The 13968-nt window shown below is 30.8% G+C and overlaps 1 protein-coding gene across 22 annotated transcripts in view; it reads left to right on the top strand.

The window, feature by feature from the left end:
- The window catches only part of LOC139528622 (unconventional myosin-XVIIIa-like), a 78983-nt gene that overhangs the window by 21759 nt on the left and 43256 nt on the right, over nucleotides 1-13968 (top strand). For 13 of the 22 annotated variants that reach the window (XM_071324677.1, XM_071324674.1, XM_071324673.1 and 10 more), the window contains exons 2-12: nucleotides 2262-2459; nucleotides 4995-5382; nucleotides 6928-7070; nucleotides 7520-7620; nucleotides 8344-8404; nucleotides 9298-9318; nucleotides 10286-10430; nucleotides 10870-11011; nucleotides 12217-12333; nucleotides 13003-13195; nucleotides 13616-13702. In XM_071324677.1, the coding sequence (XP_071180778.1) occupies nucleotides 2262-2459; nucleotides 4995-5382; nucleotides 6928-7070; nucleotides 7520-7620; nucleotides 8344-8404; nucleotides 9298-9318; nucleotides 10286-10430; nucleotides 10870-11011; nucleotides 12217-12333; nucleotides 13003-13195; nucleotides 13616-13702 (1596 nt within the window). The remainder of the gene's footprint in view (nucleotides 1-2261; nucleotides 2460-4994; nucleotides 5383-6927; nucleotides 7071-7519; nucleotides 7621-8343; nucleotides 8405-9297; nucleotides 9319-10285; nucleotides 10431-10869; nucleotides 11012-12216; nucleotides 12334-13002; nucleotides 13196-13615; nucleotides 13703-13968) is intronic. The other 9 variants (XM_071324679.1, XM_071324676.1, XM_071324675.1 and 6 more) reach the window with 1 other exon arrangement.

The following is a 13968-nucleotide window of genomic DNA, read 5'->3' as shown; positions in this document are numbered from 1 at the left end:
TTACAAATTAAATATTTCTGACATAATATACTAGGGTAAATTAATATTATATCATAAAGTGTATAATCTGTTGTGCCTAAGGTAGAGAAATTAAAAGGCCAGTTGTTTTCGTATAAAAGTAATACTTAATTTACAAGACCTAGCTGTAATCAATAATACTACACAGTACTCCTTTTCCATTTCAATACAGCTAGTGTCTTACATTTTTCATTTTTGAGCCTTTCATAAGATTCTATGCTGTATGAGTTTTGCTTCTTATTGAAGGCTTAAAGTTGTTCACTTTTACTTCTATTTCCTTATGGTGGAGACTTGTCTTATTGGCAATCATACCACATCTTATTTTCATATTTCAGCCTTTTATTTTCAATGAGCAAAATTAGCTCTTCCATACATATGAGTCAAGCATAGAGTTAAAAAAAAAGTCTATATGTATAAAGGCCTCCAAATACAGATGGATGATCTTTCCTTAACAGCAGTCCATGTATAAGACAGATTAATATGGCTGAAACTGAGTTTGATATCAATTTGACATCAGGTTATGGACATAAAATGTTAAAATACATCCTTTTAAAGAGTAATTTGGTGCTATCAATCAATATTGCTTGACAAAGAAACAAAATTTCGGATACCTGTTTTATTTTGATAAATCTTTTAACAGGTTACTGGTATGGATTAAAAAGTCATGTACATAAACAGTCTCGTTATTAGTAGCATTCATGTGAAACTGTTAGTATCACTAGAACTAAGTTGAAGACTTAGACACTATGAAATCTGTATATTATTTTTTTGCATATCTAATTTTTTTCTTTATTTCACCAGTTTACAATTCTCTTCCATTAATAATGATTTAAGAATTGACTCATGATGTTGTTTTATGTTGAGAAGTTAGTTCATTGAATCATTCAAGCCTGAATTGAATGAAAGCTTTGTTTCTTAAAACAGACTGTATAAAATAATTGCAAGGAATTATCCAGCCAACATATTTAAACAGTTATTATTACAAATGAGGATAATGTATTATAAGTCCGGATTAAGTGGACCATTAAAAGATTAAGATCATAAAGTTAACAAGTGCTCTTTGTATAATATATATATATTTGACACTGTTTTATAAATATTGAATTGACTTAATATATGATTCATGATTAATGCATATAAATATAATGGCTTAATAAACAATAAGGTAAAACAAGAAAATGTATTCTGTGTGTTCTCTCTACCTTTGGCATAACTTTGCTGTTTTGTACTGTTTAAAAGTATGTAGATTTTCAAGTTGAAAACGATTCTCACAATTTTGAGAGAGATGAATTTTCGTGAGAAAAAGATGGTCCTTTTTTTGGCATGAACATTGCAATTTTACTCTTTTGCACCTAATTTGGCATGCACTTTAATTTGACAAACAGCTTTTGAAATGAAACAGTTATAATTACTCAGGAAATTTACCCTATACCAAATGAGTCACACAAAGAAATATGAAGTCAAATCTAGCATGCACAATTTCATGCTTAAAAATAAATGCTTCTGAAAATTGAATATTCCAGCCAGGACATTTTGGCCAAGCAAATTATTGAAAGGAGCTTCTTCTTTATGAATATAGATACTCAGTGACAGATAAAAAAAAAAGGGGGGGGGGAGGGGGTGAAACACCATTTTTTTTGGACGATCAATGCGTTTGAATTGGGACATATAGTTGGAACCCCCTCTCCCCCTTATACTGGGTTGGGAACCAATCAAAATGGCTGGATCCGCCCTTGGATACTTGACTATTTGTTGCAAGGTATTAGTTTCTGGCTAAAGTAACTTGAATATGATATAAATTAAACACAAGTTTGTTGAAAAAGAATTAAAATAAAAAACACATTAGTAACAGAAATATGTATGATATGATATAACAGTGTGAAGTAGCAAATAATGATGTCAGATGAGCAGTTTATGATAAATTAGTTTTTTGAGAATTTATCAAGAAAAGAAAAATATAAAACCTTTAGATGACAGACATGATAGATAGCTTTTTATTATTGATAGGATGAGCTTTTGATAATATGAAAAGAGTGTATCCTGTTGTATTTAAAGCAATATTATGTTGATTTTTCTGGAATTGATAGATTGAGCTTTACATTAACTAATACATGTTCATGTAATGGCTAATGCACTAAAGGACTACAGAATATGATTGCCTACAACACTTTTGTTTTTGTCTAAAATTTATCCTGATTTTATTCTTCACCTTTATTTAAAATCTTTTTTTATTTTGATTTTAGGCTCGTTCTGAAACTGAGGTCCAGACAGAAAAAGAATGGATGGAATCAGAGAAGGTATGGCTTGTCCACAAAGGTGGTTTTGCCTCGGCCTGTGTCCTCAAGGCCAATGGAATGTCTGTATTACCAGAGGGCCGTCTCAGAATCAAATTAGATCATGCTGGAGATACATTAGATGTGGATGAGGATGATGTAGAAAAGGTAATATGGTGGTCCTTTATTTTTATTTTTTTTTTGGGGGGGGAGGGGGCTACAAAAATGTACTTTAACTTGGTGGTTGCAATTCAAAGCACTTTGACAAGAACACATATAATTTAATAAGCAAAGAAAAACTGAGGGAGTACAATTGAAATAAAAAAAAATATACAGTATAGACCTCTACAAAAGCCAGGTACTAATAAAGGCACTTCAGCAAGAGCAATGTGCCTTAACAGTGTGTTAAGCTCTTAAAATTGTAAGGTGTCTTAAAAAGTGGCAAATACATTTAATACTTTCAAAGATTTGCTGACAATGCCATTTTTCCCACATGAAAAAAAACATTAACTGACAAGGTTCTTGATTCTGGACAGGCACATGCTGTTGTTGGTTGAAATTAGTTTCTTACAATCTCAACCCTCCTTGTACCGTATTGATCGGTGAAATGACCAAAGGTACAAGAAGGAACATGTAATGAAAAGTAGCTCAGGAAAAGCAGCTTTTGTTGTATAATTAATAAAAAAAATACAAATTCAAGAACAACAAGAACAGCAATATGTAATCGGTAAAATGTGTTGGTGTAGTCTGTTATCATGTCAGTGTTCATCGTTGTTTCTATTTATGCATATTTTCTATTGATAATCTAGTAGTTGTGTATAATATTATGTTTTGTGTTGAATAAACTCTTGGCTATTGAAAAGTGGTTACTTGCATCAAGTTGAAGGCTAATGGTACCTCAAAATAATTTTTCCTTGTTTCAATTGTTAGATTGCTGTCTCGTTAAACTTTAACCCACATTGTCTTTTAATTCATAAAATATTCACTAATATTCTTTTGTATCATATTTAACTGAAGACATTGTTTTATTTGCGGCAATGACCGATTGATTGTCTTGAGGACTGACTGAGTAATAGGCTTTATCGGTGTTGAAGCACTTATGTAGGTGTGTTATGATATCTACTATAGATACTATAATGTATAGGCACCTGGCTATTGTAGAAGACTCTATAGACACGAAACCCATTATTAGTTGTACCATATAGCAGTAAATTCTTCTTCTCTATACATACATTAAATTTCAAGAATACTTCAACTATCAAACCATATTTAACCAAGGATTTCTATAAGCTATACTTAATACAAGAGCAAACAAATATTAGTCACAAAGAAAAATATAAATTCACCAATGATAAAATTGGGCCTCAAAATAAATCTGACCTCATTCCGGTGATCCTCAGCGACTTTAAATTTATACTTTATAGTAGTTATTAAGGTTTAACGTATAGGGGGTCCTGTCAATCAAGGGGGACAACCCTTGTTTTTAGAGTCATAAACGACTAATTTATTGGTTACATATCATCACTTTGTAAACATTTTCCATTTCTGTTACTTTTATTTGACTTTAGTATTCCAATCCTGCAGCACCTGTCTTAAGATGGTATATGTTTGTTGTACCTGTATTTTTACCTGTTTAACATAAACATGTGATCCCTCAGGTGTGAATTGTACAATAGATAGAATAGATAAGATAGATAATTAATGTCTCAAGGAGAACCTAGATGGTTCATATACACTGTATTATAATTCATTGTAATCAGTCAGGCGTGACATTACCACAAATTATTGTTAGATGGCTATTTGTACCTAGTAATAGTAGACTATTTATTTTGATAAATTAGCTGAAGCTCAATTTATTCTGTTCATTTAAAACTTATGATTTCTTTGGACTTTTACCAACTTTATTTACATAACAGTATATGTATTATCAGACACTTAAAGGAGAAAATCACATGCAAATTCTTAATAAATAACTGAGAAGTTTGACAACACCACAAAAAGGGGCTGTAGATTTCTATAAGATAGAGCAATCAAAAATACATGCCAACATGTTTTAAATATAACTTTATTGAGTTTTTGTTTTTGTCAGTTTCTGGTTTACTTTAATGTTTTGGATTTAATGGGAGAGATATTAAAAGAAACTTATAATTGATTGGATTCAATAAAGAGAAGCATATAGTTGTTCTTTTCTTTTTTCCCTCAATATATGGGTTATTGCAGATGATAGATAACCCATGTACAATAAGGAAATGTAGTTTCATTGCCAATTATATAATTTCCTAACAAACCAATAGAAGGGGATGTAAAATACTATAGCACATGGTATGGCCTTCAACAATGAGCAAAACCCGTACTATACAATAAGTCATGACAAAATGTGAAATTATTCTTAAGAGAAAATCAACTGCCAGTTTCTCCCACATCTCATTATATTCATATACACTAATATTCTTATAAAATACTAGTCATCATATTATACATTGAACACATTTCAGTCAAATAGGTTTGAAAAAAAGACTCATTATAATCATTATGATATTTCATGATCAGATGATACTAAAATGACTTGTTAGTTGAAACATCCATACTGATTGGAATCATTTAACCCAAGGCAATTAATTTAACAGAACAACACATTTCTATATTTCTTCAAATGCAACAGTGTTTTATTGCTTTGTGTATTACTTATTATTTCTATTGTAGGCTAACCCTCCTCAGTATGATAGAGCAGAGGACATCGCTGCACTACGTTTCCTCAATGAATCCAGTGCCTTACACATTTTACGTCAGAGATATGGAGCCAATCTTGTCCATACATACTGTGGACCATCCTTGGCTGTTATCAACCCCATGCATCCTATATCAATTTACTCAGAGAAAGTCATGCAGATTTTCAAGGGATGTAAGCAGGAAGATATGCCGCCACACATCTACGCGATGGGACAGATGACGTACAGAGAAATGTTACAGTCACGCTCAGATCAGTCCGTTGTTTTCATGGGTAGAAGTGGCAGTGGGAAGACATCTAATTCCAGACATGTTATGCAGTATCTGATCACAGCTGCTGGAAGTGTAGGAAATATATTTACAGGTTTGTTTATTTCAGTGAAACATTACAACATCTTGAAGCCTAAACCCAGAAAGCTAATAGTTTCTATTAGAATTGATTTTCATTTTGGTATTGACTTCTGATATAAAGCTAAATTTGAATTGAAACCAAATTCAAGAGTAACTTTTTTTTGGAGAAAAAAGAGGCGTAAAATACTGAAGAGACAGTCAAACTGATAAATCGATAACAAATTGACAAAGCTATGACAACAACAGGGAAAAAGACCAATAGATAAGCAACAGTACATTCCAAAAACAACATAGAAAACTATAATGACGGTCGAAAAATCATAGGTTTCCTAAAACCTGATAGAGATCTCTTAAACAATTTATCCATTCTTTCACTGTCATATAAAGGCATGTTTTGACATTTAAAAAAAATCCTTCCTAAAGTAATATGAATATTGAAGAATTAGATGTTCAAATGAATATACTGGTGTTTCTATGTATTAAGATCAACACATTTTTTTCTCAACATAGAAACCAGAGCATGGTATAGAAAATTAAATATATGAATTCTGTATATAATTCTACACGTATTAAAAGAAAGTAGATAAATCTCGAGAAAAAAAGACTCAAAATAAGTTACTTTATCAAGAAAAAAACAGTTGAAAACTGAAAATAATCACTTTAACAGCAGATTTGTTTTATTATCAGATAAATAAATCATTAAGGGAAGTACCGGTAGTAATTGACTTCAATCATGTTTTTTTCTCTCTGCTGATAGCAGTGCAGTTAGTTGCATGTTTTATGTAAATTATAAAGTAATCACTCAGATAAACCATGACCTTTTATTTTTACAACCCCAAAAAATGTAATGGATTGTAAATGTATGCACTTACCATTGTGGTTTGCATAAAGTATGACCTTCTATGATGACAAGGTCAACTTTCAATAAAATATGGCCTTGAATATCAACTTTTATCATAACTTATACAAAAGGCCATAATTATGTTTATAATTTGAAATCTTTCAAGGCCCTGAATGCTAATTAAAAAGAAATCTATTTATTAGAAAACATTTAGTACATTATAGCCTCCTAAGTCAGCTCATTTTGGAGATGGTAAAATGTAATTATTTTGAGCATTTAATGGACCTAAAAGCTTTAAGAAAACCTTTTCTGCAACTAACGTTTCGAAAGTGCTATAAAGGTTTAGATTAAATCCCTCGGTACACAAATTGTGTTGAGCAGGGTTTGTGGTGCAGTAAACTGCGCTAAAATCTGTTATAGATTATAAGAAAATTGTAACAAAACTGGCAATACAACACCAAAAAACATAATTATGGGGTCATAACTTCGTAAAATATTATGTGATGTGTTAAAATTAACTTCATTTGTATTTTAATATAGTTATTTCACTCCTATTTCTATATAACTAGTGTAGTATTTTAACTAGATTTAAAAAAAAACACATTAAAAATCTTAGGCCAATTTTTATCTTTGTGAACAGTTTAAAGTGATATTCTTTCATTTTCACTGTATATTTCATTATATAAGAAACTTTTATACAATTGATGTCTTTTTCAGTTGAGAAATTGACAGCAGTAAGCACATTAATGGAGGCCTTTGGTAACAGTAGGACTATACTGAATACTAATGCCAGTCGGTATGCACAGCTCACCACATTAGATTTTGACCACTCAGGACAGATATCCTCAGCTTCAGTACAGGTAGGGGCTTTTAGCTGGCAGTATTGAAAATTCCTAAATGCATAATTTACCACTAAGAAGAAAAGCTATGGCGACAATATCTTTAAAGTCTTCAAATTCTATGACTCTTCAAAATTTTATTAAATAATTGGTTTGCTCTACATTCAATGGCAAATGTGATATGTATATATATATATAATTAGGATGAGGATATATTAAACTATAAATGGGATGAAGGGAGCTGAATGATTTCGCCTCCTTTTGGCTGATTTCCACATTAAAAGGACAAACAAATATATGATACAAATAAAAATGATTGCTAATGAATACAATTTATAAGTGGTATTAAAGTTTAACTCAAAAATTAAATAAGAAAATATTACTGTGGTGTTATTTCAAGTTGATATATGAAATATAAGTTTTTATCTAAATTTGTTTAAGTAGTAATGATTATTAAAATTAAATTGTAGGTATTCATGTTTGAGAAATCCCGAGTAGTGAGAAGACCTGAAGGAGAACCTAGCTTCCATGTTTTCTACCAAATGTTGGCTGGTCTAGATTCTGCATTAAGGTATTTATTTACATTATTATCTTTAATGAAAACAAGATGTTCATCTTTCTAGATGTCTTATATTTTTTGTCTGACTTCCTCCACCTATAAAAATTGGCTGCCATGATGGAATGCTGAAAGTGGAGTTACAACACAATAAAAGAAAATCAATCAATCTGTCTTTTTTTATTCCCCACCCATGATAGTAAAGGGGCATTATGTTTTCTTGTTTGTGCGTCCGTTTGTTCGTTCGTTCGTCCGTCCTTCCGTCCGTCTGTCCCGCTTCAGGTTAAAGTTTTTGGTCAAGGTAGTTTTTGATGAAGTTGAAGTCCAATCAACTTGAAACTTAGTACACATATGCCCTAAGATATGATCTTTCTAATTTAAATGCCAAATTAGAGATTTTACCCCAATTTCACGGTCCACTAAACATAGAAAATGATAGTGTGAGTGGGGCATCCGTGTACTATGGACACATTATTTGTTTCTTCTTCTTTTGACTGACCAAGCAATGTCGATTTCTTTTTGAAAAAAAACATATAAGCATTGAAGTGGTCTACAGGACTGCTTTCAATTGTAGGATAAAAACAGCACATACATTGATGAAAAATGTATTTCATTTCTACTTCCTACAATTCGGTAGAAAACTTTGGAAATGTTTACATATTATTAAATCTAGTTAGATTTTACATTGCCTGACCATCAATGTATATTGAATAAATGTTAAATCTTCTTTATTTCCAGAACTGAGTTACAGTTAAATACTCTGAATGAACCAAATATGTTTATGACTCCATTACAGAGGGTATGTATATCCCTAATATTATTTACAGGGAACCTGCTGTTATTATTTTTGGCTGTTATCAATTTATGAATTAGTTTATTTTATAGTACAAGCATTTTTTTATGAATTCCGACTAAAACTATTCACAAAGGAGATTGAAGGGAACACACTTTATTTGTTCTTTATTTGCAGGTTCCCTTTAAAATGTGATACTGAGACATGTACTGATCTAATAATCGAACTTCTAACCTTATGAACTTAAATTGCATTTAGAAATATATGATTTGTTTCAGTTTCTTCTTTAGGTTTCTAGCGATCCTTCAATTATTGAAGATTATTCGCCGGGCGTCGACTGTAAAATTTATAAATTACACTTTAGCAACAAAAATCAAAAATAACAAAATCAAAAAATCACCATAACGTATTTACATTTGAAAAAAAATGAATTGTTTGTTTTTAGTGTTATGAAACTTCTTCAAACTTAACATTAGACTTTGCTAAATAAGTTGCCATTACAACAATCTATTAGTTTCTTTAAGAAATAATTCATGTACAGCATAGATTTGTTAAGAATTTTCACATCGCCTGGGCCACTTTATTTGGATTTTATCCTGAGCCTTAGTGAGTGATAACAGTAACAATTATAACTTAGTACTTCAAATCTAAGGCTTGCATGATCAACATATATTTGGATTTTAATAGGACAGTCAATTTAAATAAAAGAATTCAGGTTAAGCGTACTTTGTGTGTTCTTTTTACACTCTGTTTTAAAGATAATGGGTAAAAATTTTAACAAATCTATGGCTTGCATGAATTGCCCCTCAAAAAAAAATATAATAGAAAGGCAAAAACTTTTAAAATTACTTCTCAAAGGAAAAGGATTATTTTTAATCCCACATAGCTTGCTATTTTAGCATGGTTTTGTTCCTTCCTTTGTAAGTACCTACAGCTTTTATACATTTTTTTTCATTTTTTTTTACTATGGATTCATTTCTTTTTCGTTGGTACCAATTTTCCTGGTGGGAAATAGTGTATTTGTGGATGTTTGATTTCTTGATTCTGCTAAGTCTGCATATATTTAAAATTAAATTTGTGGTTCACCTTTAAATTTTGAAAATTGGTACCCAACAAATACAAATGAATCCACAGTATGCATATGGTGAAAGCTTAAACATCTTTTCAGTTTCTTGCTTTTCTTGGTTTTATTGCAGTTTTCTTTAAATTTGTTTTGCAAAACAATTTTTATGTTTATCTTTTAATGTGATCAACTTTTCTTAATTTTAAAAAACAGAAAATGACAATTGTCACAATAAAAAATTGTAATGGCATTATAAATTAAAACAAAATTTATGTATTCTTATGATGTTGATTCTTTTAAATTGTTGATAGCATTATTTTATTGTGATTGTGAATGGTTTGTTTCAGTATTCAGTTTTGAGTGTTAGAAAATTAAAAGCAGTAGTGTGGGTATGGTAGGCAAGTGCTAGGGCTTCACTGTGTTTGTCAACAATAATTTTCAATAAATGAAATTTGCAAGATTGACAAAGTTTACTTTTTAATAAAAAAAAAAAGAATGGTTAGATGATATTTTTCTCTACCATATTGCCTGTATAATTTAGCTTTTAAAAACCACACATGCATACCAATGAGTTAAATAACAACCAGATAGTTCTATGAAAATATCAAACATATTAAAAACTGCAGACTTTCTAGAACTTTATATATAAATGTATGGATCAAAGAGGGAAATGCAACTTGATTTACAGAAAATGTGTTAAAAAAAATCTTTGAAGAAAGCTGCAAGAATTTCTTATAGGTTGTATGTGTAAGGGATTAAATATAAAAAAATATATACAGACAGTGAGTCAGGTATTTTAAAAATATCAAAATATATATTTACAGACAGAAGATAAACAGAAAGCTATGATGCAGTGGGGCAAAATCTGTACTTCCATGGACCAAGTAGGCATGACTGAGGATGAAAAGAAATCTATATGTCATGTACTAGCAGCTATATATCACCTTGGTGTGGCTGGAGCCATCAAAGGTATGACAAATGATTTTTAAAAAGCCAATGTCATTTCCTGACAGTTTTGTACCAGGTTGAATAAGGATATTTTGTCTTTCACTCACAAATTCTTAACGATGTGCATTTTGGTTATTCGTTAAATTTGCAGAAGGACTTATTTTCTCTCAGAATATGATAAAGTGGATGAATATTTTTCTCAACGAAGAGAAGATGATTCCGACAATAATAATATAAAATTGAAGCAAATATTTATAATAAAACTTAAAAAGAAAAGAAAAGCTCCGGCAGTTGCAATGTTTTCAGTATGTTAATTAAAGTTTTAAAAGCTTAGTTTATAATTACATGTATTAAATTCTATATAATGTATTTGATGGAACTAAATGATTTTAACGAATCATGGTAAAGTGATTTTGTAACAATGCTGAGAATAAACCTCTTTTATTGCTCTATTTATCAGGTCAAAACAACAAGCCACAGTTTGCTAAGCCTGGTTCTGCACAAAAGGCAGCTTCGTTGCTTGGTTTATCAGCAGAAGAATTACTACGGCAAATATTCTCTTCTTCTGGATCATCTACATTGACACGAGGGGCCTCAACTAGGTTAGTGCTCATATTCCTGGAAATACAAGTTTTGTTCAAACTGTGTATTAAGTAAACAAACAAAAAAAATAATTCTTTTTCTTGTCAGACTGCAAGCTTTATAATAAAAGTATCAGCATTCATTCATGAGGGAAGGTAGGAGGGTTCCTGATCCCGAAATCCTGGGCTTAAAAACATGAAATCCAGAGGTTCCGAAATAAGAAAAAAGAAATCCCGTATCCCGAAAGGGTAAATCCGGAAATCTACAGCTGCTACTCATTGACAATGAAGTTGGTAGGAGAGGCTGATCACTTCCAATGTAGCAGACATTTTACCCAAACCCTCCTCAGATAAAAACAAAAAACAAAAACTATTAAGATATAAAAATAAAGAGATGTTATCTCTAGAATACAATAAAATACAAAGATATGGTAGAATTGCTAATTTTAATATTTTAAGATATATATTGTAAACCAACTTATTTTCACGATTGATTTATTTGCGCAACTTTCGCGATTAGAAAAATAACATGAATATAAATCGTTGCGAAAATGTAAAACTTGGATCTTTCTTTCTCAAACTACATCATATAAATTTGAAAATCGCGAAACTAAATAGTCGTGAAGTGGACTAGAAAGGTAAAACACGAAATAAAGTGTCCGGGAAAATAAGTTGGTTTACAGTATAGGTTCCAGTTTGGACTCAAATTTCATTGTTCCCAAAATAAAAACCTGATAGCATGACATTATTACTTTCTCAAATTAAAGTATTTGGAATAGACAGATTTCCATGAAGCTTTAGTCACAATCACATGAAAACACTTGTTCCATGTGTCAGAGGTAAACTTTTAAATTACCGTATAGCGTGTTATTTTCACGGTGCAAATTTTAGCTAATTTTCGCAGACAGGACAAAATCGCCAAAATAAATTCTGCTAATTTAAAACGGCACAAACAAAGGTATTGATAAAAGTTTTAATCCGCCAAAGTAATAACCGTCAAAATTTTTCTTATACCTTAATCAATTAAAATCCTGAAATTTTACACCTGGGAAAAACAACCCGCTTTACTTTAATTGTGGCCCAAATTTCATAATATACTGAAGAAGGAAAAAATCAAAACAGTTTAACTTAATGTTATGTAGTTTGTTAAGTTTTATGACCAAATAACAGATGAATGCATAGTTTTAATGTTATTTCTTATTCAGTTGATTTCTTTTACATTTCAGGGGAAGTCCTGCTCACAAACAAGAGGAAGGACTTACAAATGCAATAGAAGCTTTAGAAGGATTTGTTATAGGGCTATACTCAGATGTCTTCAATGCTGTTGTCTCACTCATTAACAGGTAAAATATAAAAAGGATTGGATACAGGTCTATTTTCTTAGATATCTGATGCTATCATCTCCCTTGACAACCTGTAAGTTTGAAGACAGATTTCTTCTAAGTCTATATTTCTATATCTTTAAAACTGTTATCTGTATTTTTAAAAGTTAAACAAGGGGTGTAAAGGGGGGTATCTTCACGGGAGAACATGATATAAAATTGCCATTTTACAATGAACGAATAATTATAATTTCTTGCACATTGATCTTTTTACTGATTTCAGCGATGAATAATGAACCTTTTTTCACGGCTGCACATGAAATGAAAATGATAAATCACTTGTTACAAAAATAAGCCTTTACCACCCTCTTAAACTGTCAGAAGGATTTGAAATAGGTTATAATATATATTTATAGATGATTTGGTATTGTTTGAAATCAGCCACTTCTTCAACTTCTTAATAATTGGTTTAAAAGTGTTAAATTTGGTTGGAGAATATAAAGTTTATATGAACTTACAAGTGTTACACACAGATGAATGCACTGAGCTTGTAATGAGATAAATGCAAGACTCCAGGTTTAACAGTTCGAACAAGAAGTATTTGGTTGGTGATGAAATTGAATCCAGTTTTTCACCAAATTTCAATGAAATTTGATTATGTAGGATTTCAATTACATAATTTTTTTTCAGATCATTATCCTCAAATTATCGTACATCAACATCAATTTCGATCCTAGATACTCCAGGCTTCCAGAATCCCTCAACGTGTGGACGTCAGACGGGAGCGACATTTGAAGATTTATGTCACAATTATTCCCAAGAGAGATTACAATTGTTATTCCATGATATCACATTTACTATGCAACAAGACAAATACAGTCAGGTACTGTAGACTAAAAGGGTCACTATGGGAAGATGTCGAGTCATTTCAAAGAGAACCACTTAAAAAACTATAGTTTGTACCAAAAATACATTCTGATTGAAACAGAAGATTCTTTGAAACTGACATATTTAAAAATCTATTCTATTTCATCAATTTGGTGGATGGATATTATCATATTTTATCTTTGCCATGGATTCATTATTGTTCGTTAGGTAACAATTTTCCATGTTTTTTTAGTGTATCTTTGAAGCATAAATTCAAGTTTTCAATATATAATATATGACATATAGGCATAGAAATTGTTCAACCACAAAATGGATAGGAAGTACATGTATAGGCATCTAGGATTTCAAGTTTTTGATAATATTTGATCTTTTGGTAATACTGCAACTCATTGCATACTCTATATTTTTCCAACAGGAGGGTATAACATGTGATTTTGAATTTGTAACAAGTAGTCCTGCTTCCATGGTGTCATTGATAGATAAACCAGCACAACAAAACTTGGTAAGATATCAGAATAGAACTCAATTTATAAACCTATCAATATATGTCTATTTTATAACTACCATTTATAGAGCTACATGTCTGATCTTCTGTTTCTCAAAGAGATCCTGGGTGATTTGGGGTGATTTAGAAACGACTTAGGTGAACAGTTGGATTATAACATTAGGTATTTTTTATAGATCTGTGAATCTAATTTAGAATCTGCAGTTTATCACTTAATAATTCAGTAATTCAGATGTTAAGCTTGCTTGCCTCATCTAATCAAT

This window comes from Mytilus edulis, chromosome 6, assembly GCF_963676685.1.
Source record: "Mytilus edulis chromosome 6, xbMytEdul2.2, whole genome shotgun sequence".
Classification (NCBI taxonomy): Eukaryota; Metazoa; Mollusca; class Bivalvia; order Mytilida; family Mytilidae; genus Mytilus; species Mytilus edulis.
The sequence above is the reverse complement of the archived record's forward strand: the minus strand, read 5'-3'. Positions and strand labels throughout refer to the sequence as shown.